At 40.7% G+C, this 26,453-nt stretch overlaps 2 protein-coding genes across 5 annotated transcripts in view; both read left to right on the forward strand.

The window, feature by feature from the left end:
- LOC119171986 (polyamine-transporting ATPase 13A3-like) overlaps positions 1–15,848 on the forward strand; it is a 35,896-nt gene extending 20,048 nt beyond the window's left edge. For both annotated transcript variants that reach the window (XM_037422919.2, XM_075892785.1), the window contains 12 exons: positions 1,272–1,453; positions 3,941–4,042; positions 4,492–4,571; positions 7,352–7,504; positions 9,041–9,137; positions 10,875–10,947; positions 11,038–11,188; positions 12,219–12,373; positions 12,465–12,553; positions 14,025–14,108; positions 14,586–14,745; positions 15,646–15,848. In XM_037422919.2, coding sequence (XP_037278816.2) covers positions 1,272–1,453; positions 3,941–4,042; positions 4,492–4,571; positions 7,352–7,504; positions 9,041–9,137; positions 10,875–10,947; positions 11,038–11,188; positions 12,219–12,373; positions 12,465–12,553; positions 14,025–14,108; positions 14,586–14,745; positions 15,646–15,827 — 1,508 coding nt within the window. In that variant the 3' untranslated portion in view covers positions 15,828–15,848. The remainder of the gene's footprint in view (positions 1–1,271; positions 1,454–3,940; positions 4,043–4,491; positions 4,572–7,351; positions 7,505–9,040; positions 9,138–10,874; positions 10,948–11,037; positions 11,189–12,218; positions 12,374–12,464; positions 12,554–14,024; positions 14,109–14,585; positions 14,746–15,645) is intronic.
- On the forward strand, positions 15,798–26,255 carry LOC119171988 (ankyrin repeat and SOCS box protein 1). Of its 3 annotated transcripts, XM_075892786.1 has the most exons (6): positions 15,802–15,934; positions 18,513–18,623; positions 20,510–20,730; positions 21,800–21,985; positions 25,295–25,457; positions 26,049–26,255. In XM_075892786.1, exons 1-6 carry the CDS (start codon positions 15,907–15,909, stop codon positions 26,216–26,218), a joined length of 879 nt encoding a protein of 292 aa, XP_075748901.1. In that variant the 5' UTR covers positions 15,802–15,906; the 3' UTR covers positions 26,219–26,255. The 3 variants fall into 3 exon arrangements, with proteins under 3 accessions (XP_075748902.1, XP_075748901.1, XP_037278817.2); XM_075892787.1 differs by lacking the exon at positions 18,513–18,623 and having other exon boundaries at positions 15,798–15,934; XM_037422920.2 differs by lacking the exon at positions 15,802–15,934 and having other exon boundaries at positions 16,407–18,623.
- Positions 26,256–26,453: the final 198 nt, after the last annotated feature.

Raw genomic sequence — 26,453 nt, forward strand, 5'->3', positions numbered from 1 at the left:
GAAAATATGAAACCAGCTGAAACCGATGTTCTAACTACTGTAACTTCCTTAATATAGCACGTATTCACAAAATTCTTGCAACAGCATGTTCACAAATTAAAGGTGCACATATTTCTTTTTACAATGATTTCTGCACCTCAGGGCTGCTTACTGGCTCGTTAAACCTGACTGCTGAAAGAAGCAGCTGCAATGAAACGTTTTCGATACGAGCGCGTGACTTTTTAAGTGACGCTTTTGCAGCAACGGACTTGTGAAACTTGCGAGGATCAGTAAAAATGCCAGTCTGTGGCCGTGTGAGGCAGCTACACATGGACAATGCGAAAAGCAATACCCACCTCTCTAGAAACGTGTAGCTAGAAAGCTGTACTGTTGAATTCCAAGCCTGCATTTACATGACCACTTGATAGTCCTTTCGTTGGGACATTCCAGAGGCTGACAAACACTGTGAAGAACATGAGAGGCCATGCCAATTCAGCCCTAAAATGGCATTTCAGGGATGGCTACTACGTATAAATAGATAGATAGATAGCAGATAAATGAAGAAAAGCAGGGCATTCCCAGAAGATTCACTTGCCTCTATTTCCCTTATAGAATAAGGGCTGCTTAATTTTTGTTTTTATATCTTCACCTTTTACCAACCTATTTGCAGCTTTCGAGAGATATTTTTCGAACTAACTAGATTATCAGGACAAGCTGATGACTAGTTAAACCTTATGAAAATTAATAAATGACCAGCAATTACTATTTGTGAAAGGACAAAAATTAAATAAGCATATAAATTTTTCTATGTATTAGAGTCTATGTGTATAGGTCTTCGAAACTCGGAAGTCTAACTTTCAGAGCTTTATAGCTTCTTCAACAGCATGCTGTTCTTAGAGCAGAAGCTGTCAGAAAGTATCATGGAAAATTTTGTGTAATGGTTGGCTGTATTTCTTCTTAGCATGACAACTTTTCTTCACACTTTTGATGTCAAATAAACCCACTAAAAAACAAAATAGAGCAAGGACGTCAACCTTTGAGTGTTTTAACATGATTTCAACAACTGAGGACCGTGCAATCAGAGCAGTCAAGCAACGAAAGCTGGTTAGAGCGTGATTCCGTGTAGCCCATTGTATTAAAGCACACTGTTATGAATTCATGTAGTACGGTATTCTGAATTCTCTAGCATGTTGTTCTCTCACAGACCACCACACATCTGTCTTGAGCACTCGGACACTTTACTGCAAATTTGATCGTGTTCACATCAACTTATGCAATCTGTGGCTTTTCAGGAGACAACCTGTTGACGGCGGTGGCAGTGGCTAGGGATTGCAATATAATAAAGGAAAATGATGCAGTCATTCAAGTTGAAGCTGAAGTTGCTCAGCATGGCACCATAAGAGCTGCCTACAATTACATCAAGCTGCCTGGCCTGAGTGAGAAGATTCCAATTTCCTACAAAGCATCAGCAGATGTAAGTCGTGTAATTAAACACGCATTGAAAGATTAAGACCTGCAGACTATGGTCGCGGCAGGGAAATGCAATTTCTCTGCAGCTTATGGATTTAACACAAGTAATGAATTTTAGTCTAGACATTCGTTGGTAATTAAGGTGGACAATTGGGCTAGTTGGTGATACATAATCTAAGAGTACTACGCGGTAGAAAACAGATGGGAAAAAAACAAGGACAAGCACAGTCCTTGTCCTTGTTTTTTTCCTGTCCGTGCTTTCTACCGTTTAATCTAGAGGCTTGCATGAGAGTACCGTAGCACATTATTTTAATGTGTCATAGCATAAATGAAATTTTGTGCTTGTGGCACTTAAACTCCGCAATATCTCGATGACGTATTTACACCTGCTTGTACTCAGAAATAGGCATTGTCTATGGAGTTCAGTACTGTAAAATAAGTTTGCTCAGCCACGAATCGCCTGCATTCATTCCGGTGGTTGTTGGTGCATATCGCAATAGGACGGAAAGGTGGGTTAGTTGGTAATTCATGACTGTTCAGCGAACTGGGAGCGCGGGAGGAACATAGACACGAAGCAACAAATGTTAAGCTAAACTGCTCCCTAGCTAGACGTTCTTTGAATGTAGGCTGCTGTCCTTTGGAGAAGTACAAGAACATCCGGATAACTTTTAGAGAATCATATAGCACGGCTTGTAAGTCTTATACCATGCTCATAAAACTGCAAGTAGCGGGATCGAATCCCAGCCGCCATGCCCGCATTTTCGGAATGCTTGAGGCCCGCGTACTTACATTTAGGTGCACGTTGAAAAACATCAGGTGGTTAAAATTTTCGGAGCCTTCAGTACAGTGTTCTACATAATTATTTTGGGATGTTAAAACCCAACAATTATTATTACCCATGAGACTGCCTTCAAGTCGAAGCTCCTCACCACACGAGAACACATTTTTGAAAATGTAAGAAATCATCACATCATGCCACACAGAAGATAAAAGAATCTTTAAATAGCAAATAGGCAGAGCTGACAGACAACCAGTCCAACATTTTTAGAAGGTTACAGAGGGACCATAAGCAAAAAAGAGTTAAAATCACTGCTCTTGTTTGCCCATATTTGTTATTAAACGCTTAATCAGTGTTTGGGTACGGAGTGATTGCTTGTGTTTATGGTCATTATGAACTATGAATTTTCATTTGGTGTGAGCAATCCTTGCCTAAATGTTGGACTCTTGAGGAAATATAGTGTTGGGGCAGTGTTGTGCAATTCAAGGCCAATATTGAAATATCTTCTGTTTTCACCCAGTTGAATGCGGCTTTTGCTGGCTTTATATGGTTACCACATTATGGTTCTTCCTCAATAAGTCACTCAGTGGATGACTGAAGTACAGTAGACTCTCAGTAAACAAAAATCTGTTAAACAAGACTACTGCTTAAACAGAACTATTGCCTCTGCAGTACTTGGTTTCAGGCTTGTATTCTGCACCCATGTTCACCTCTCAGCAAACGGAACTCCTGGTAAATGGAACATATTTTCCAAGTCCATTCAGGTTTCGTTTACTGAGAGTCTACTGTACATGTCGTAAAGTGAGAAAACCACTTTATGAAAGACTGTTGCTTCTCAAAGTCGCACCTAAATTTTGATTGAGCTGTCTTAATGCACAGTAAAAAATTCAAACATACTTGCAAGAACTTTCATATATGTTTTGGTACTGTGAATGGTTTGTATCGCTGTAGCGATAACTTCAATGCATTATAATTGTTGTGGCATTGACGTGAAAATAACTGGCACGACCAACAGAGCTCTTAGTTGTTGCCAGTACATTTCCTACCTGCATAGATGTGAAGGCCCTGTTTCTTGTTGTTTTTCTGTAATTTAGGATGTATTCTGATGCGCAGGCAAGAGTTGGAAATGTACAGTAATTTCTCTATATAAGGAGGGAGTCAACCGATTTGAAATGAAAAAAATAGCACTAGAATGTAATGAAAATGAGAGGGCACAGAGTTAACTTTTGGAATTAAATTTTATTCGAAATTATTATTATTATTATTACTATTATTATTATTATTATTAGAATCAACAGGAGAGCTACATATGCTTTCATTTTGAGCATATTAAATAGCTTTTCGTGGGCTACTGAATTATATAGGTACCCATATGTACTTGCATCAGGTAGGTATAGGGGCTGTGTTTACATGATGTTCATACATCCTACATGTTGTTTTCACTGTCCTGTTCTTAGCCTTTGCCGTATTTCTAGGAATAGACTGATGTGGGTAATAAGCAGTCAGCCATACAGCTCTATGGCAGTTGCTATGGCGTAACTGTGTACTGCCTGTATGGCATAGAGGCAGTATCGTGACGTATCATGATACGTCATGCAAGATGGCTCAGAGCCACTTAGTATTACGTGCTGTCTCGCAAGAGCTATAAGCTAACTTTGCAAGATTTTCGCAGGCGTCTAGGCAAACAATGAATATTGTCATGTTTACCTTCAGGATATTGCTGTGCCACTGCTTTCGGACTGCACTTATCATTTGGCAGCTGATGGTAGAACATTCAACCTCATTCGACTGCATGACAAGACTCTGTTCAAGAAGGTGAGGAATACAACTGCCCTTTTTTTAAATAATGCATTCATTTAAAACTGTGCAAAAGTACACTGGAACCCTAATATAATGAACACGGATATAACAAAATATCGGTCATAACGAAGTACGTGAAAAACAGTTTTGCTGTAGATACAGTGTTAGCAATAACCTATATTACAAATTTCCAGATATAACAAACTTATTTTCTTGTAAGGTGTAACTTTATTATAATAAGGTCTGAGTGTATTTCTGAATTATTTAAATCTTCAACTTTTTTCATGCAAAATTTGCAGAACACTTTAATTCTTATACATACGATATTTTCATACTTTTGGGGTAATGGGTGAATATAAGATATGTAGAATATTGGTTTTTGAAATGGTGTCTCATTTGGTTCGACCTTGACAAAGAGGTTCAAGTTGTTTTTTTTTCCTTTATGCATTTTTTCTTTTTTTCAGGTTGTTCACAAAGGCAAAGTTTTTGCCAGGATGCTGCCTGAGCAAAAGTTGCAACTCATTGAAGCTCTGCAGGAACTTGGGTAAAGTATATTGTTAGCCCAGTTTCAGTAATATGTAGTATATATTTTCTATGGGTTTCCCTACCAAATTAGGTTGGGCCATCTTCTGTCGAGATTTACGGATAAAAAATATTGCGTTTAGAAATGTACAATGGTTAATGGTGTTTCCTCAGCTTGCTTTTACAGGTTATTTATATATTTTTTTTCATTTAACTTAGAACATTAGTCATTGCTATTTATATTCTTTTATTTTTACATCTTAAAAAATATGCAAAGTAGCTGGAGCACCAATCATGGGGCAATATAATCATAGGCACGGGGACGTTGATCTTGATACAACTACTGTGTAGTACGTGTCCTTCTAAGGAGCACATTTCTTTTTATGGTGACCCACACTATGACTACTAAGCATATAAGTTAGCCAATACCCCATTATTGTTGGTATGGTGTCCTGTTTTTAATCAGTTTGATTAGTAGTTCTACTACAGTAACACTGTATATTCATTTCTTCAACTAGTTTGTCAACAGCAGTGCCTAATTGGAACGACAGTAACACTGAATTGAATGCCAGGAAAATGGCAACAGGGATTATTTGTAGAAATCCAGAATGATAGATGTAAACTCAAGCTGAATAAAAATATAGAAAATTTTTTTGAAAGGCTGGTTTGTAGTGTGAACAATGTTTGCAGGTCTGTATTCTTTGCTGTAACAATCATAGGAATATTTATTTTAAAAAATAAACAATTGTTTATTCTTTGGGAAGGAGCAAACAGGTTGCGTGTTATACCAGAGAGGGCCCACATGTCAAAGAGGGCGAAATAGGGACATGGTTTTACAAAATTGCAACATATGTCGTCTTCACATGAGATAGTGATATCTGTACATTAGTGTCTGCACTTATGAAAACATTTTATGAAAGACTTGGGAGATCTCGCCCAGTTCACTTGTTACAAAATTCAATGCAGGCAACACCCCTTCCTACAGTGAAATATGATGGGATAAGATTTGAAGGGGGGCCTTTTCTGGGTTATGGTGCACCATAACTGCAGCCCAAAGTTCAAGATGGCAGCAAAAGCGCCTCCAAGAATAATGTACACCTTTGCTTCTAATAAGGTGCTCTATTGAACACACATGAACTTGCTGTTTTCACTGAACCGAGGAGAACTCTGCTCTTGTAAAATTTAAATTTCATATGTTATGACATGGTGGGAGGGGGTATTCTTCAAATGTTTTCACATTATGTGACAACTCAGAACATCACTCTGAGTTACCACACCGTAAATGTACTAAGAAATTGTGCATATATATATTTAGACTCAGATATTTCACTGCTGCATGATTCTATAGATGAGAACAGTTTAAAAAATTTTGGAATGGGAGAGGGAAGTGCCTGTTCAACCATCGGCTCGTATTCCCAACCACCGAAAAAGGGGGAAGGGGGCACTTGCTCGAGCAGGTGCGCTACCTCTGGATTTTACACTATCGTTTTCTTTGTTTTCTTTCATTTATTGATACTTTTGGCTGTGTCAGCAGTGACATGATGGGAGCAGCTAAACCAAAACACTTTCTTATGGTAACACCAATAGTAATAAATATGACTATAAAGCATGCAGATCATCGTTGAATTGATGTATATCTATACAAACACTCTTAATACAATCCGGTTGCAGCACAGCACATAGAACATAATTATTATTTCATGCCCACAGGGGGGAAAACAGTATTCAATGGAAATGAATGTGCTTGCAATATATACACAGAGAAGCAGCTACAACTAAGATGGCCGGACAGAAAAAACAACTTGAGCGCTATTGTAATCGTTGTCTTCATCACCTTTCTAGAGGATTGTTTGTGATGGCTTGTAGCATTATAACACAGTACTTTCGTGCATTTGATTTTATGTACATGAAACAAAAGCAAACATGAGTGCATTTTAAAGACCCCATAACAGGACACAGTTTAGACATCACACGTGCTATGTGAGCTGTAAGAAGTTTGGCGCGCTGATGCGGCCCATAGGAACCCGATCAGAAGACAACGATGACACACCAAGCACAAGATGGTTACGCCGGTTCTTGTTCGCGTCTGGGGGCCTTCAGGCGAAATATATGGTTTGTGGTTTCACAGCATTTATGTGTGTCTGCCTGTTACCACAAATTGGTGACACGATGTAGTGCGACCTCTCTTGCAGCCTCCATGTGAGGGCCCGTTTGAGGTCATCAACAGAGCACCTAAACACTTATGCCTAGTCATTAACAGGCTGGAACACAATGGTTTCCATCAACCATCTCAAATTTCCGTACTTGAGATCTGACAGTTTACTGATGTCACGTATTACAAGCACTTTGAACTGTCATAATTTCCGCGTGTATTTCGTGGCTCCACCGTATGCTTCCGGCCACCTTTGACATACCCCCGACTTCCTCGCTAGAAAGGGTGGCCCTGTGGTGTGCTAGTGGGGCCCACAAGGATTCGATCAGCAGACGACGAAGACGATACACCAAGCACGAGATGATCGTGGCTGTTCTTGTTTGCGTCTGACTAAATGGCTTCAAATGAACTATGTGGTTTGTGGTCTCAGAGCATCAGCGTATGTCTGCCTGTTACCACAGAAGTATTCGTTCTATCACAGAAATGTAAGATTCAAACATCTGTACTTTCTAGTAAATCAGTGGCCTCATTTGGCGATTGTATTGCGTATGATCTGTACATTCTGCTGTTTTCTTACTGCAGCGTTTACGCACTCCTGCAGTGCTGCTTTCAGACGATGTCTTGTGGCACATGTTACTCGCCATTTTCAGACACCAGGTTGGCATGTGCGGAGATGGTGCCAATGACTGTGGAGCGCTGAAGGCAGCTCATGCTGGCATCTCCCTTTCGGTGGCTGAGGCATCAGTGGCGTCTCCTTTCACCGCTCAACGTCAGAATATTCAGTGCATGATTGATGTAGTAAGGTGAGGACACTTGAATGATATATTCATTTTATATCACTGAAATGCCAGTCATCCATACAAGATATGTTTATAAACTGTCTATTCATATTTGGAGATTGACTGAAAGTGAAGTTTAGTAATAGTAATACAAGAACAAGTGGCGTGGTTGTGAACTGCAGTTCCACAGCAGAATAAATCCTTTAAAGGGAAACTGAAGAACCTTTAGAATTAGATAAAACTTTGTGTGTAGGAAGGGCCAACAATTTTGTCAATGATATCATAATTTTTTTGCGGTGGTAGCAGAAAGAGCTTCAGAACATGTCAAATAGTAAAAGCTTGTCTTGCTCCGCCCTCGCAAGCGTTTGCCCAAAGTGTAGGCGTGGGAACATGCGTCATCTTTGGTTCCTCTCGCCCGGAGCTATTCACTTCGACGTAAGGTTCGGCTGCTCACTAAGAGTGTTTAGCTTTTAGTTTAGTTGAGCATTGCTTACTCTCCACCTCATGCAGACGCAGCATCTTGAGACAGTTCAGGTACTATGGTAATGCATAGGACTGCATAGATTTCACATTTTTAACGATCGCCTCCTGACGAGACGGGGTCAGCTTGGCTGCAAAATGACGGCGACACCGAGTGGACACACCATCACCCTCCGCTCAAATGACTTCATAAGCGGAGCAAGAAATGCGTTCTGTGTTCCGAGCGGTACGTGAGAAAGCGTCTTGCATACCTTAACCATGGCCTCCGTGACTAACTCATGACGTGTCGTGGCTGGAACTAATCGAGGAGGCCATGCTTCAGCAGTTCTACTGTTGCAGATAATGCAGCATACCGAGCATGACACCACCTCGTTCGCTCGGAGTCTCAAAAACATGGCGGTCACAGCCTCTGTTTTTTCACAAAAAGTGATACTTGACTCTCTCATCACTTTTCGAATTTGGCAGGGATTAAACTGTTCTTACACGCTCTTAAGTCATTTTTTTTAAGTACTTCAGCTTCGCTTTAATAGCACCTTACGTAATGCTTACTTAGGTTTTTATTGTATCTTTCTTGTAACTCTGCACAGTAAAGTAAATAAAAGAATTCATTTGTTGGCACATGTAAAACTAAACCCTTAACCTGTGTGTAAAATGCTTTCACCACTGTAGACACACACACAAAAAAATCATTGGCCCTTTCCTCTAACTGTACTGCTCATATAAGATGGTTAAACCACATCTGTAAATATTGGTATCTCGCATTTTTAGGTAAATTGAAGGGACAGGGGGAGCAGATGGGACTCTACCATATTATTTTGTATAGTATTACTGTACTGATTGGTGCAACACTTATCTTCTTTTGAACTCGGGGTTTGACTGGCACGATCATTGAGAAAGTTTTTTAACAGCAGTTCAATTGATAGTGCATGCACAGAACACTATCTTTGCTGACGGTATTCACATGTAGACTAGTTAATGCACGGGCTTCCAGAAGTTTCTTTATGCTCATCTATTGCTTGGAATATAAACTGCGTTCTTTGTTTCTTTTTGAGGGGTTTTTTGTTCTTTTTGATACCATAGGGAAGGCCGGGCAACCTTGGCTGCAACGTTTGGAGCTTTTTGTTACATGGTCTGCTACTGCTTCGTGCTTCTAGTGGGAGCACTGTTCTTGTTTTGGGTAAGTGGAGGTTTTGGTCACTGTGCCTTGTCTCTAAAATCCCCAAGCTTTCTTCAACAAGAGGCAATGGCAGCATGCATATATAGTGACGATTGGCTGCAGGAGAAACTGAGAAAATTGCATAAAATGAAATGGTCTGCTGAATTTCAGTATACGTAAGTCTATTCAAAAGACATGAAAGGTGTATATAAGACTAGTAAACAAGAAACAAACAAACAGAAAAACTATTTTTTAGAACCAGCTGAATATAAACTGATGCATTTAGATAGTAAATGAGGTGAGGCTATAAGGAGGCAAGTGTGAAAGTTGGCTTTTCCCTTACGATTCCCAAAGATATTCAGTGCAGATCCACTACACTGTAGCACTTTGTTGTCAACTTTCCAGTTTGCACCACTTTCTAAATTTATTCAATCCAAATTAAGAACATCAGAAACATTTCTTTCCAGTTGACCATTTTCTTCAGTAGATTTTTCTTGATGTCCTTTTTTTTATGTACCAGATTTCTACTGTCTTATCTTAGCAGGGCAAGGTTTTAAAGCAATACCCAGTGCAGTGGATGATAGCAGAGAACTTGAAAGTTAGTCCTATGCATGTACACACCCTACCTTGTTGAATTATTTTAGTGCTGTAGATCATAGCATGCCCCCCCCCCCCTCCCCTTCTTTTTTTTAAGGAGTGCTGAAGTGCCACATTTACTTGAAAAAAGTGCTAGTTTTTGTTTTCAGATTCTTGCAACCTGCAGTTGACCCTCACATTACTATCAAGTAGGAACATTCAAGTTGTCCAAAAAGTGCAATGATACACACAATTCTTCATTTATTTATTTATTTATTTTTCTTATTTTTTTTTTCTTTCTGGAAAGTCACCTATTGCATTACAATTGAGTGAATGTAGTGAAAATTTTTCTATCCATATCTTTTGCATGCACGTCTGATAGTTGATAGTACCAATATAACACTCAGTTCCTTGCTCGAGTTTTCGTTCCGAATTTGTACTGACCTATTTAAAAGCTGGCTATTTCAAAATGTGCACCAAATGGAGCGTGGTTTCTTGGTGTAGAATTTCTTGATAAGTTCTGTCTGCATGTCATAAAAATTGGAGCTGGTGGCCCTGCATTGCTGATGCACATGCCTGTCAATCTGATCCAGTGATCGTAAGCCTCACAAGAATCATGTGGACTCGTGCTGTATAAACCATTGTTTTTGTTCAGTGCCTGCTGTAGGTTCTGTTGTGCAGTGCCTCTTGTCCCTCTGACCTCATCTCCCTTCTTATCTCCATGTCTAAAGCTTTTAATAAAGGGACCGCAGTGCAGCTTTTAACTCGCGCATTAGCGATACAACCTAAAACTTTCCCCCCTAATTTTTCATTACACTCAAACCTCACTATAACAAAATTGTGTTTTACACTAAAATAAGTTAGTTAAGTCTAAAAATTTGTTATAAAGATTTATTCCTAACATTAAATCTATTGCAAGACTATTTTCCATTTACTTCGTTATACCTGGATTCGTTATATTGATGTTTGAGTGTATGTACATAAATTACTTGTAAACAAACCCTATTGCAAGAAGCTGAACAGTCTTCTAATTAGTCACATAAAAAATGTTATAATTAATTCTCTGGATGCTTATGAAATTGAGGAGTTAGCAGCTATCAATCAAGCAAAATAGTGAGACTGATTTTGTGTCAGTTTTCTAAGCATATTTTGCAAGATACATGAAATGTCCACTGTTTTCAGGATGGACAAAAGCCATCCGAAGGAGCTTACGTTTTTATCGATGTGTTCATCAGTCTCATTCCGCCAATGATATGTGAGTATGTTTCGAAAAGTTCAGCACATGGCAGCAAATTTTTTTAAGACTGCTGGGTTTAGCTGAGCATTTTCATCTCTTTTGTTTTAGTTGGAACAACCGGACCATATCCTGCACTCACCAGGAGAGCTCCTCCTAAAAGCATTTCTAATGTTGTGTCTATCTTTTCAATATTGTCATTTGTGATCATACAAACTGGATTTCACATTGTGGCTTACATCTTCTGCATTCAGCAGCCATGGTAAGTATTATTTATTACAGTGATCTAGAAAGCTTGCCAGTTGTTCTGGCATTGGGTTGCTGAGTGCATGATTTCGGTTGTACTGGTCGCCTTTGAAGGAACTAAACGAAGATATGCTTGCACGCCCGTTAAACATATTGGTGCTCATCAAAAAAACCCAGTTACTAATTTGAAATCCTATGCTAAGGTATGACTCTTAATCACATTGTTGTTTTGGCACAATAAACCGCAAAAATATAATTTGTTCTTCAAATGCACATAATTGTCAAGCCTGAAGTTTTTTTTAATAAACGAATTAGACATGTGAATACATTTAATTATGTGGCAAAATTTTGTGTGCTGTAATCCACATTCAAGTCAAAGATTGCATGCAGTACTGTTCTATCAGCTCACTGGTATTTGTTACAGCAAGTGGTAACTACACTTCAGTAAGCTTATGAGCCAGCAAACTTTAGCTTACTAAAAAAAAACTTTAGCGCTACTTCCTTTACTGCCTTTCCCGATGAAATACCATAATAAAAAATCTCTTCAAAGCGAGAGCACATGTATGCAGCTGTCCTGCAAAGCCTTGACAGGCTGTCATATATCACTGTTGTGCTGGGGGCTGAGACAATTAATTAGAGTTGAGTAATTAATGTCATTTGGGAAATCGACCCCATATAGAAACCTGCCGGGATATAGCAAGAGGACCTTGAGCTAAGAACTACGCCTGGCCTTGCTGCTTTATTTTAACAGTATTCATTTTACACATGCTATGTGACATTTCACCATGTTGTGGTGAAAAATTATATTATGAAAAGAAACGCCACCAATCTCATTTGTCAGCAGTCTGCAGATGTCCATATGTATTCGTCTGTTATTTTGCTGAGAACCACGACCTACACGACAATTTTCACAATCTCTGCCGGCATTCTCCGTAACTTTGTAATTGCTCTTGTTATCTCACTTCATTTTACATTTATATAGAGCAGCAGCACAAATGCACAGCAAAAACAAAGTAAATTTTATTCATGACTGCTACCCTTTGCAGGTACGAGCCGTTTGTGTTCAACAGAGACTTCGTACACAAGCCACCGCAGTCGTATGTCGCCACTGCAGTTTTAAGCGTCAACTGCATGTCCTATGTGATTGCTGCAGTCATCTTTTCTCCTGGTTTTCCCTTCAGGAAAAGCATCATATCAAACAGTACGCAAGTACTTGCTCGTCCTAGAGGCACGATTTTATTCAAAGCATTTTACAATGGAAACTTGAATTAATGATGTTTTTTTTTTTCCAGAAATGTACCTTGTGGTTGTCGCAGTGGAGTTTGTTCTCGTGACATATATTATCTTGTACCCTGCGGAGTTCATACGAAAGTACATTAATGTAAGTGAAGCAATTTAGACACCGCTTCATAAATCCTGCTGCCACATTGTTTAGATGTCCTCTAAAAATGCTAAGATTTCTTTGTTTAGGTAGCACTGCCCGAGTCTGCAGAAGACATTAATATCCATTACACAAACTTGTCTTACTGCTCTCTTTCATCTGAACAATATTTTGATTGCCAACAGCAGCGTATGTATAATTTATCCTGTTTGCTAGTTTGCCAAATATGACACTTTTTTATGTGAGATAATTTTAATAAATTCAGAATAACATAGCTGTGGAAGTAGTCTCACTCGTGTGCATATTCTGAAACCTGTGTTGCTAGATAGTGCTGGTGTTTCAAAAAAAGCAGGCGGTGAAGCTTTATCAGTGAATACTGTTGCTTATGGTAATTTTTATTAAGCAGTGATTCACTTGGTGGTTAGGAATCTAGATATATCTTGTGCAAATCAAAACACTAAACAAAAACAATTTAGTTATGTGCGGTCATTTTTTGCTTAGCATTCCAACTGTTGTTTTATGACACAATACTTAAGTCTCCACTAGTGCTTCTGTATTGGAAGTGATATATTCTTAAGCAGTACTAGTACATATTTTAAATGTTTGGGCTTTGTTGTTCTGTGTTCCAAATGAATTTATTTACAAGGGCAGTAAATTATTCACTCTGGTATAAGTTAAAATTCTAAATAACTCATGATTTTTTCACAAAAGCACCACTCTTTATTTGAAGATATTTGCTGCATATAAAAGAAAAAGTTATGGTCTATCGATTGCAGAAATATTTGGCTACTTCAGCCATCAGTTTTTTTTTACAAAAGTATTGCTTAAATTAGAAGGCATACAAAAAGTTGTGTGAAATTATCTCTCTCTAACTCAAGAATAGAATAAACTATCACAATTTTGTAAACTGAAGGTATACAGTCATATAAAATGAAATTAATGAATATAGTATACTCTATAGTATACTCTAAAGGGTAGCAATAACTTGAGAGTATAACATTAACAAAGCCTCCCTGTAAACAGTATAAAAATTTCATGTGTGCTGCAAACTAATGTCTCTTTGAAGTGCTATTTACGAAATTGCGTTATCATTGGTTATCAGTGTGGAGCTACAGATTTGTGAACATAATGTTTTATTTTGTTGCACTGATTATTTTTCTAATTGTTCCATGATGCAGCAGCTAATGGTGTAATAGTAAAAATTATGCTTCATCTAAATAATGCAATTTAATTTTTCTCTCTGAAGTGCCACAGACTGCAGTTTTGGTCAGCATTATTCATGTTTTGAAAGCACCACGCACAGGGCATCTCAGTGTCAGATCTATCTTACTTGTAGGTTTTCCTTTTTTGTTAAACAAGAGTGGTACTGCACACAATTGGGAAAGAGCATGATTTCTTCTTTGTCTTCTTTAATGTGTGGCTTACTGACGTGAAAAGCTCCTAAGATTGTTTTTGCTCCTCTCTGTTACAGTTTTTGGAGGCCCCACAGTACGAATTCCATGCATTTCTCTTCGTTCTCTCTTTGCTGAATTTTATTTTTTCATATTTATGGGAGGTAAGCTCTTTTGTCATGTTAACGTGCTTCCACCTTTCTTCTTCTTGGGTAACAGTAGTGTGGGTAACCTAACAAAACCAACATGCAGCACAGCCAAAGAAGGCATAGGGAACATTACTTCTATTTTTTTACTCTAGTGAGGCAATAATGACGTAAATAGCAGTGAATCGAAGAGGAAGACGAAAATAATAAACTTGCCGTCGATTAGTGCCAGACCCACAACCTTTGATATGCGTTGTAGTAGTAGGTTTCGTTCTCACTGACAAGCTTTTTTTTATCCACCTTAACTCATTTCCATTTGTCATAACTCCACACTTGTACTTAAAACCACTGACAATGTTCCGCATGCTTTCTTTACCCTCATTAGGTTGCGGCAAAGAAACGAACCCGTGACACCTTCCCCTTCTTTTTTTTTGCTTAATATTGCAAATAGTTTTTGCAGAATAACTGTATGCCCATTGGCACCTCCTCTTTCAGGTTTTCTTGGTTCAACAGTTTGTGTTCAACTTTGTCATGCCTCGGCTTCACAACTGGAGGGGTCCTCGTCGCATATACGAGAAATTGGAACGGGATATTATGCGTGACCCGTCATGGCCACCTGTCAGCACTGCTGGTGGCTCTGAGGATGGGCCTCCATGTGAGTGATGTGGTGACCGTAGTGCATTGCTTATTGATGAACACTTTGCTTAGCTTTTATTGAACAGCATAACACCATTGCACTATGTGTATGCTTTATGCTGTCAAAAACCAAGATATGTTAGGTCATTGAAAATAATGAAGATAGCTTCCTAGGACTGATATATGGAAGCCAGTATATGGTTTTGCACCTTTTGTGGGCATTCCAAATATACCTATTTGGTTTAAAGGGAGATCCTGAATTAGTGGAAGCTAGGAGGTGCAAATTATCAGGCACACAAAGCATGCAGACAGAGCATGCACATACATATACACAAAAGCAAGAGGTTATTACAATGTTTGAAATTCTGCAAACCCTCTGTCATTTGTTTGCTCTTTCCTAAAGCTCCCCAGAGTTTTCATTTGGTCAAGTTTTCTGCCAAAAGTGTCTTGGATGCTGGCATACTCTTGAGCATTTCTTCTTCTGTTTTCTTTTGTTAACCACTTTGTGAGACCTATAATTGGTGTAGTCTGTATAATCATTCAACAATGAACATAAGGCTGTAGATATGATCTATTCACTTCGTTTGTGAAACTGTTGATTGCTCCTCAAGTTGCTCTCACAGACATGAAATGCTCAATTGTGTGGCTGGTTATTGATTTATGGCTTAATTATTTCATTTTCCCCAAACCTGCTGCACAGTTTAGAACACTTGCAAGCTTTGTTGAGCCATTCTTCCAAGGCATTTGACTTCTCGCCTTGAAATTAATTGTGTTTATCTGCATGCTAATAATCGACATGGTTGTTTCTCACTTCCTTTAACGTACATGTCTTCCATATTTGGCATATTTAGTGAAATGGATATCAAGCCTACGTTATAGCGCAACCACAATGTTCAGAATGCATACTGTTTCGTTTCAGCATCTTCTGACCACGACTCAGCCCTCCTGAACTTGACTGCAAGTGGGAAACAAACAGCAAAAATGAAATTTCAGTCAGAAGAGATTCATGAAATGAGTGTGTTGGGCAGGCCCACGCTTACGTTCTCTACATTTCGTGGCAGCAGCAAGAAGCGCAAGAACACTGATTTGAGGCAGGAGTAAAGAACAGTGAAAACCTTGAAATGTGATGCTTATATAAACAGTTGTGCCGCACAAGCCAACATGAAGATTGCAACAGATCATGGATGAGCAGTGCGTGATTTGTGCAAGTATGAAGTTTTCCTGTTACTAGCAGAGGGTATTTGCGATCCATAAATTACTGCAACCTGCAAACGCTACTAGTAACTCCCCTCTACTATTCATACAACTCGTACCATATTGCCCCTCTGCCTGATCTCTAGCCTGTTTCTTGCCTACCTTCCCTGTGAAGTTTTTCATCAGTAATGTATACTGTGGTTTCATGACTTTATAGGACCTGTAAACAAAGTATTTTTTATTCGACATATCCACATAGGCCTGTAGCACCTTCAATCTGTACCTCTTAGCTAAGTTTATTAAATACTTGCCACCCGCTATGTCAACCACTAAACTTTGTACGAAAATACGAGGTGTGGGCCTTATTCTTATCTGCCTTATGTACTACACCGTACACGTAAATTCGAAAGATGCGAATGCACCACGCCATGCATAGAAGCAAAAAATGCGTGCGGGTGAAGTTGAACGGCGCCTAGTGATGTAGCGCTCGTTCAGCGTCTGCTCGTTGCGTGTTCCCAATCGAATAGGTGCAGTTAGATGTGCTATGGTTGCTCTGGCACACAGTCGCACTGTTCTTCCAACTTTCTATTCATTTGTACTGTGCGCGATACAGCGAAACTTCCGGTTGCCATCATGTGGCCACAAGCAAAAGTCACGTGACTAGGCAGTACGTCACATATCACGTCATGTCACCGCTAAAATTTGAAAGGCTCTGCCTGGCGTAGCATAACTATCGCTGTTTGGCCTGTGTGGGGGGTTGGTTCATGTCACCATGTTTGGGCCAGCTCTCACTATTTCGCCAGCGAGTACTGCGAGAGCCAAGGTCGATGGCGTCATACCGCTCTACCAACGGTGTAATAAAGGTTTGTGAACTGACCTCGAGCGCGTGCAGTGGCCATCGTAGCGTCACCCGAATGTTTATACTGGGACGAAAAAAATGGTTCGGTGTAAAGCTAAGGTACAATAAGAGTCGTTTGCCAAACCGACGCGTGACAAAGTTCTGATACCACGTCTGCTGCAGTGCGTAACTGCTGTCGTAGACTTGATAAATTGTGCAAATCAACGTTCCTGATGCATGCCGGCGAAACCGATGGAGATTTTTTCTTTCGGCTCTGTAATTTAATTTAGGCTGTTTAACTTGATCTCAGAACATGAATGCCAATCTAATAGCCTGTCGTGGCATACCATAACTGATTGGCGAGAGAAAAAAAGATAAAAATGTATAAAGAGGGAAATAAATAGGCAGGTACATAGAGAAAGTTAAATAAAAAAATAATGACTAGATTCTAATAAAAAGAAAGGAAGCGAGAAATGGAGGGAGAAAAAGATATATAACTAAACATAGACAACAAAGATAATTAACAGTTGAAGAGGTTATAGACACCTAGAAACAAGGCAGCCTGAATGAATTCAGCCATTTTCTTCAAGAAGCGAATTAGTTTAATAAGCAAGGCGCTGTTCAATTCATGGCCTATCCCCCGGAGTGGGTTGCGCCAAGGTGTTGAGGAACCAACCAACCAACCGTTCAGTTCCACACTTCCATCAGGCTTGGCACCACTAGTTTGAAGCTGCTTAGTTTTTATTGAACTTTAATAGGGGTATGCATATCCGCTATCTAAGGCTATCTAAAGGCAACGCTATCTTTTCCTTTCCTCTCTGACCCCAGTCACGCCCTCCAGAAGGTCGCGGCTGGGGCCATGGGAAAGGAACAGGTCCTAGGCCTAGCCGTCGCATGCAGTAGTGTTGTGTCTTGGCGGACCCGGCACCGACGCGGAGGAACCGGGAGCGTTGAACTGAAGCCCGCCGACGACCCACACAACGGGGCGCAGAGCGCCGATGAGAACGTCCGCCTCGTCCGAGTGCTCGTCCAACCCTTTACACAGAACACCTACCACTTTATCACCTGCCCGTAGCACTACTGACCTCCCATTACTTACACACACGGAGGAATCCGTGTTTACACATATCATCCTGACACATATATACACGTTATGAGACGCATCGCTCACGCGCGAGGCGTCACATGACAATCAAAACCGAAACAGAAACTAACAAAACAGAAGTAGCGCATTCTTTTTTTTTCGTATTTTAGAAGGTGTTACTGGCATTTAACTCTGTGGTCACACTGATTTTGTCAAAGCCCCGACAGCAAGGTATACTCCCGAGAGCAGTTTTTGCGGTAAAATTTTCAAAACATGCGAGTGACGATAATTAGAATAATTTTAAGAAATAAAGAATGATTAAAGATGCACCATCATAGCGCGTGTACAAAAGTAGCACGAGCATGTTTATCGAAGTATATATCTTCATACATTAGCGGGCATACGCCCGAAAGTATATTAAAACTATATTTCAATTTCCTTACTTAGATTATTCATTGGCCGAGAATTGCCGTATCAAGTTTCTACTTTCGGTTTCTGCGTTCCGAGCGCTGGCGCGCCGTGGTTTGAGTTCGCCAGCGACGGACACGAAAAGCGCGTGCAGGCATTCCGTATTTGGTCGGCCACCAAAGCAAAACATCGAAGCTGATGGTCGACATAGCAGAATTTGCGATTGACCGCGATGACGGAGACACCTGCGTTCACGTTGCAGCATTCGAAGGCCGCCTCAGCGAGCTCGCGGAACTTCTCGAGTCCCGTCCTGGTGAACGGGACCGACGAGTGCGACCGTACGGCGCTACACCCCTTCGTCTTGCTGTTACAGGTGAGCGTTCGAAAGGCGCGCAGCGGATTTTGAAAGGACCCCTAACCACCAGAGTTCAAAATTTAGTTGTGGTGTTGCAGCTGTGCACGAGTCTTCCACGAACACGTAGCCGCGAGAATTTTTCGAAAGGGCGCCGCAAGTTACACGCGTTCGATGTTGTAAAAGAGGCCCCCGCCTCGCCCGTGTAACTATTTAATTCGTTCACTATGCTCCATTCGTCACCTCGTCTCTCCTGGCCGAGTGATCCTCACTGTGCGAGCGCGCCTACTATCGAGCAGACAAACGGGTGATTTGTGTCGATGACATATGCCCAGACGCGAATGTTGACGTCGCGGCCAACGATAGAAAGGCCCGGGAGGATTGTTTTGTTGATCGTGACGGCATTCCGATCTCGATGCGCGCGTTTACTTGAAAAGATATTGAGGGTGGTTCAGGGACCCTTTGAATGCGAGATGTGTTATAACAAAGCTTCAACGTGCTTGAGCTTGCGCGCAATTATAGGTCGACGTCTGAGCAGCAAATCATAGGTGTGCACACGGAGAGGGGGGGGGGGGGAACCCCTTCCTGTGCATAGTCACGTCTGCGCATGTCTTTATGCAAAAATACGGCGCGAGTTAGTGGTTCTGCGCACGCTGTACCACGTCATGTCCTGGAGCACGCACTTCAGTGCCCACCTGCCGTATCAGGCTACAGCACTGTCAGATATGTGAAGCATTTCTTAACGAACCAAGTTATCTATAATTTAATCTATAAGAATTTCCACCGTGTTCGTGAGCAAGCAGTGCAGAACACTTGGATTCAATTCCTGCCGAGATCATAATTTTCTTTTTACCTTTGCATTCGTTGGGTGAACGCGGCTAATGTCAGTTTTTCTTAACACTCTCAGATTTTAGTTTACTAATTTCTGTCATCTCCTATCTGGGGTAGACAATTCTACATAGCTAGCACATCAAGGGTGAGACATTCTGGTACAAAAGGCAACAAAGAGGACTAGTCTGTCTGCTGTGCGTGCTTTGCTCCATCTTTATCAGTGCAAATACACTGTCAGATAGTCACGTCTCGTCTCATTTTACGTAACAATATAAATTGTCAATCACCCGTGGCGCATACCTGCGGCCAATGGTTATACGGGTATGTTCCACGCTTTTCAGAAAGAAAATATTTGCCGACATACCCAACAGAATTTTCAAGTTATTCGTGTCGTAACCAAACATTCCTCAGAGTGTCTTACCCTCGCATGCCAGTTTTAGTCTGAATCAAGTTAAAGATATGAACACAAGAGCTCCCAGTCGTAGGTGGCTTGACGGAAAGACAGACAGACAGAAATGGTCAAAGTGCCTGCAGTTCACGAAGGAATGCTTCGACAAGGGGAGCACGAGATGACAGGAATGAGCAGTGAATGCACATAGCTATGCTTACTGTTGAACTGTACAAAATGTATCATTCAGGCTAGGTGCTTAAAAAGAGATTTATTGCCCTGTAAAAGCGCCACCTTTCTCTCCTTACTCTTGCCGTTTACATCATTCTTTTTCAACACATGTCCAACAGCCTGAAAACTAGTAGCACTGTAATGCACATGGGTGTTAGCAAAGGGGTGCAAATGGGGCATTTGCCCTTCTCAAGCCACATCAGCATCTGCCCCCACCCAAGGTACACCAGCCCTCCCCCACCACGATTCATCACGGGTTCGCACAACCTAAAACAAAACCCTGCCGATGTCTATGTGTATGCGTAAGGTGAATTGCAAGCATTCACTACTCTGTGCGAACTGGAAAATAAAAAGGCCAGGAGAACTCTGTTATGTTTGACTAGAAGAATTAATATATTTAATATACCAGCCTATGAACATACACATTACATCATACATATATGCATTCATGATCCAGGTGGTCACAGCGCCGTGGTACGTTATCTTGTGAAGCATGATGCACAAGTGGATCTACCCGATATCAAGGCACAGACACCCCTCTTTGTTGCCATTCGGAAAGAGTTCTCAAGTTGTGTCAAGGTACTTCTTGAAGCCGGAGCAAATCCGAATGGGTATGATGGGAATCGAAGCACTCCACTGCTCTGTGCAGCACAAAATGGATACTTGGATGGTGTCAAGGTAGTGTGCAACTTATTTCCGTTTTCCAATTTTCAGAGCTTCATACAGTTTTCCCCTATGATGACAGTGCCTTGTGAGCAGACAGGTAATCAAAACCAAGTCGTAGCCAGATAAGTTGCGAATGTGATGCATGTATTTCCTCCTGCCATGAGCGATTATGGCCAGACTAGATCGGTTATGTTCGCGAGCAACTCATTTTCTTCATGTTCGTGTGGTCAGTATATTGCTGACATTGGGCTGCGCAATAAGAGCTGGGTACAGCCCTCTTGTCAATATATATTGTATGTGTGTTACACTGCTAATATCTATGAGCAGGCAAAACATTTATCGAACATATATTTTGTCAACATCCACAAAGAGACTTGTAAGAGCAGTGACCGCATCTAGGTCTTGAGTAGCACCACCGAAAGATATAAAATTATGGAGGGAGACACCTGCTGATTGCTACACTGTCAGCTGAAATTAATTGGAAAAAGAAAAAACCTGACTAAAAAAACAAAACAAGTGTAAAACTGGTGGTTTTGTTCTTGTACTTGAGCTTCTTGTATTTTCGGTAAACTTAAGTTGAAAGCTCAGTGGTTAGTGTGTGTATCCCTCCTTCTTTCTTGCGTTTCATTCAGCAATGCGAACCAACTAGCCATATTTTACATTATATCAAGTCTTATTTGGAAACGTTTATACGCATTGCTTACTTGCCCATCCCCCCACTGAAGTTCAGAGAAAGTAAGCTATAGAAAGGTTGCTAGGGAAACAAGTTGCTGTCCTTGATTAATCCTAGCTTGGGGCTTAGCATCATTGCCTTGGCAGAGCCTTGTCACCATGCAGTGTGCGCTGCGTGTGAGGCGGATGAAACACTCTAGCACCTATTGTGTGTATGGCACATGTTTCAAGCTCAGCGAGCCACCTCGATTGCATTTGTTCCACTCCAGTGACGCACCTTTTTTTTTTTTTTTTTTTTTTTTTAGCAGGTTATCACTTTGCTTCATAAGCAAATGCAGGGTGTTTGTTTTGTGCTTGGGAGATGGACACCATATGTCACTGCAGACATCTGTGCACTTGCCTCTTACAGCTGTTGTTGGCAAGTGGTGCTGAAACTGAGATCGAGCACCGGCTTCTGGGCTGCACACCGGGGCTTCCCCTTCATATCAGTGCCACCTACCACCATTTTCTTTGCTACAGCTGCCTGCTTCTCAATGGTGCGGAGCCAGACCTGCGTCACATGTCTGGTTCTGTGCCTTCAATTGTACACGCGCAGGTGCAGTTGCTTTATTTGATTCACCTAGATGTTTCCTTACATTTGTTTGTATCCTCCTTAAGACGGCATGCGCACATTTGGCTACACAATTTGTCCGTGCTAGTCGTTGCAAGCTATAACAAAAAAAAAAAAACAGACATTTAATTTTGGCCTAAATAAACTTGCGTGCATTACATATTTTTAAAGATGATCCCACTCGGTAAACGCACCACCACATTTTACGGAATATTTGGTGTGTCAATAACAGCAGCGGTGACCAAAAAGTAATTTTCCATTTCTTCTATGGCTTTATAGTCTGTTGGCTTCTGATGCTTGTGTCCAACAAGAAATAGGCACATCTATAATTTCCTTTCTTTCATTCAGTGCAGGCCATAAGTAACTTGTGCATGTGATTTGATTCTTTTTATGCAATTATGCAACATGTCTGACTGAGCTATGAGTAGATATTTAATAACTCTGTAATTGTCATGACTCGCTAGAATACACATGAAGCGATCTCCTTCCACTTTAGAGAGACACTACAGAGAAAGACAACACTTCCCAATAGTAAGTTATCTTTACACAGCACCAAAAGTGGCAGTGTATACGCAACATTCTTATTAAACGAAAAAGCACCGTGAAAGAAAGTACAGTTGGGGACAAGGCATTCCCGTATTTATTTACTAGGGTGTTGAGACTTTGACAACTACTTCTGGAGGCCATATGAATTCTTATCGGTAAAAATGACTTAGATTATGTTCTTCGTCTTGGGAGCCAGAGATTTGTAGCAAGTGCTAAAAAAATTCATCGGGCTTATGTGGGCAGAACAAGAAAAAAAAGACTTCATCACTAATTCATTGATATGTGGGGTTTAACGTTCCAAAATCACCATATGAACATGAGAGATGCCGTAGCGGAGGGCTCCCAAAATTTCAACCACCTGGAGTTCTTTAACGTGTACCCAAACCTGAGCACATGGGCCTACAGCATTTTCGCCTCCATTGAAAATGCAGTTGCTGCAGCCGGGATTTGATTCCGTGACCTGTGGGTCAGCACCCGAGTACCTTAGCTACTAGACCACCGTGACGGGGCAAAAAAAAAAAGAGAGAGAGAGACTTCGTAAAAGTGCTGAAGCTAGTGCACGGAATTCAAAGTGACGCTATGACCATTATTTTAGCTTCCAATAATGGAAATATAGCTTTGAAATAAATGACAAGAAACTTAAAGATGAGCTGGTCAGTCTTGACTTATTTAATGTTTCACTTATGTCACTTGGTTGTGTTCTTTTTTGTTTCTTTGTTTGTTTCACTCATTTGTCTCTCCCTTAGTCATGATCAACTAGCCGAGCAAGCCATTTTGCTGGGTTATGGTCAACAATAACAAAAGTATGGACTAATTAAAGGAACCCTGCAACGCTTTTTCGTCTGCAATATTTTATCGCTAGAATCCTGTAGCACCGACTACTGAGATGAATGCAAAAATAATTATCGAAATCGGTTTGAAGTAATGGAAGATATTAGCCTTCGAACTTTAAAATTTCAGCAGACGAGAAAATAATGTTCCCTTTTTGCATTTCACTCTCCCACTGATGTCCGTTTCCAATCCCCGCGACCTCTCAAGAGACGAATCTAATCACTCGCCTCCTGGTGCAGTGGTGGCTGTCATGCAGTGCTCCAAGTGTCATTCTGCAATTGTTTTCACACTTTCATATTTTAAAACAAATATTTTTTATATCTGGGAAGTATAGAAAGTGCTTTTGTAATCTTTAGCACATAATAGTGTGGCCTATCTGGGACAGTATGAATATTACGCTCAAATTACCGCGTCGAACCAGTCAAAACGCATATCCTATGTTGTCACCGCCACGTGCTAAAGCGCCTTTTAATACCACAAAAACAGCCGCTGTATGTCACTCTAGTCCGACAACACTGTGGTTTCTCAATAGAAATAAAACTATAACAGGTTTGTTTTTAGCTTCACCACTCCCACAACGATATCGGCGCATGCCACAGTTCGAGAAGAAGTGATGTAAACAACACTCTTACTTTGTGTCACAAGGCTGCTTTAATGAATATTCTGAGTTCGGCCAGGCAGTATATGCATAGTGGTAGTAAAATTTATCACTATTGTATGTTGGTTCCATGAGTTGGTAACTTATAAATAAAAAAAAAAACAAGATTATGAAATATTGGCCACTGCCTGTTTCAGTGAGGATTTGAATAATTTCAAGTTCATTTTTTTTTTAAACTTGAATTCAAAACAAAAATATTGCTCAAGATATAACAATCATTCCTGAAATCTAAAGCAGCAGACATTATATAATAGTATCAAATCTCTCGGGAATATGCTAATATACGGTCCAGGAAAAAGAGAAAAGAGTGCACGCACACACACAAATACACACACACAGAGCACTAACTGGCCTAACACTCTTACAGCTGTGATACGAGTTTTTTACAAATAAATAAGAACTGAAACAACAAAATTTAGTTCAAGGTCTCATTTACACTTGCTGTGCAGTTTCCAATGCACACAAATTTATCAGATTTTTGGAAGTGAAAGTTATACTTTTGTTTCAAGAACATTTTTCTGAATGTCAACATTACTATTGAGGTACCAGAATATCAACAGAAACGAGCCTAAAAAGGATGCTTTGGCACTTTCTTATAATGCCTATTGTCAGCCACCATATTCAGAGATCACTTTTGCGGACTGTGTTGCTTTTCATGACCTGTAGCATCGGCTGTCCAATGACTGAATGAATTACTTGCACGCCTTTCCTCGAGCAGTCAATCAGCATGCACTGATAGCGATATTGTGGCACTGTCTTGAAGCACACACTTAGCATGCACTCTGGCACCATACTTTGCGATGCTTTACGGTGTCATTGCATATGCTGGCTCACTGCATTTTTGCAATGGCTGCTGCTGCCATATTAGGCACAGTTATAAGAAATACTTGCAGTACCTTTTCATTTTACTACGAGCCACATCATTTAAGGCAAACTATGCTGCTACATGATGTGAGCAAATTTCGCTCTGTGCCACGAAGTTGCAATAATCTCAATGACACGGTGCTCACCAGTAGAGATCAAATATAAAATTATGGAAGCATTAAGTTGCATTTGAGCATCTTGCAACGATTGCTCCAAGTGTTACCCTTGTCGCACGCGAGAAAAATCTCACGAGGCTTCGCAAGTTTGAAAATATGCATTGGTAGTTGTCTAGGTCTACTACTGTGAGCTTGGAACCTCTGATGCTAGTTGTAGAAGCAGGACGAGCGCTGCCTTGAGTTGTAGAACTAACTTCCATCTGCGTGGTCATGATTCAGGTCTCCTTAGCTCATGTTCTGGTGAAGCATCGCTGCCCAAGTCGCTTTGGAGTCCTTTTTATCGAGTTCGGAGGCCACCTTTGGCAGCGTGATGTCCGTGGACAGTTGGCCACACAACTGCCCCAGGACGGCCCCTGCAAGCTGCTCTTCCAGCAGCTGATAAGTATGTGGCGCTTACCAGCCTAAATTTTACAGCACACAGATTGCAAAGCCAAGAATAGCGACTGCGTCATTATGTCTGATGGAAAGGCACATTGGCTTCGCACACTGTAAACGTTCTACATTCTTCATACTTTATTCTCAAACCTAGTGTGACAGTTGAGGTATACGTACAGTGCCATTTTGCCTTTTCTTTCCACTCGGTGTTCACCCTCCGGTGGGTATATTGCTGCTGTCTGTTAATTTGCACTCCCGAGACGAGTATATGCAAGGCCATGGTCATTATGCCAAGTGTAAAAGTGGTTTCGTGTTAGAGAAACCTAGGTGGATGCAACTATTGGCAATGTGGTTGATGGTGCGCATTTAGATTTGTAGCAGTACAAGTATTTATTAGTTGCAAGCTTGTGGATGCTTGCATCTTCCTCTATTTCTTTTAAATGTTTAGCTATTGAGTATGTACCTGTGGCCGAGCTTTTAAAGTTCCGGTTCTCGTACAGCTCAATCTGGTGTTGCATGTCTTTTTTTTTTTCTGATTGCAGTTTAATGCGCAGGTTTGAACAAGCTGTTCATAAGCAACTTTTCACCATTTTTACAGACAAGCCACGATCACTACAGTCCATGTGCAGGGTTGCCGTACGAAGAGCTGTAGGAAGGAAGAGGCTCAAGTACCTCAACACATTGCCCGTCCCTGTGAATATGTACAGGTTTCTTATGTACATGGACTTGATTCCTAATTCAAGTGAGCTGATAGCCATCCACAAATGAACCAAGGCTCGCCAATAAATCGTTTCCATGCCCTCAATCCTCTGTCTGCATGTTGTTGCTATTTTGGACAATGCTTTTCACATCAGGTAAAGTTGCCTTCAAAAAAAAAAAAAAAAGGAGAGAGTGTTAACCTTTTTTGTTCGTTCCAACGAAGGGTGCATGGCGCTGGTGGTAGCTCTCCACAGAAGTCGGTTCTGCTGTCGTCCAGCTGCCGCACGCCTTTTGAAAACTGGGT

This window comes from Rhipicephalus microplus, chromosome 4, assembly GCF_043290135.1.
Source record: "Rhipicephalus microplus isolate Deutch F79 chromosome 4, USDA_Rmic, whole genome shotgun sequence".
Lineage (NCBI taxonomy): Eukaryota > Metazoa > Arthropoda > Arachnida > Ixodida > Ixodidae > Rhipicephalus > Rhipicephalus microplus.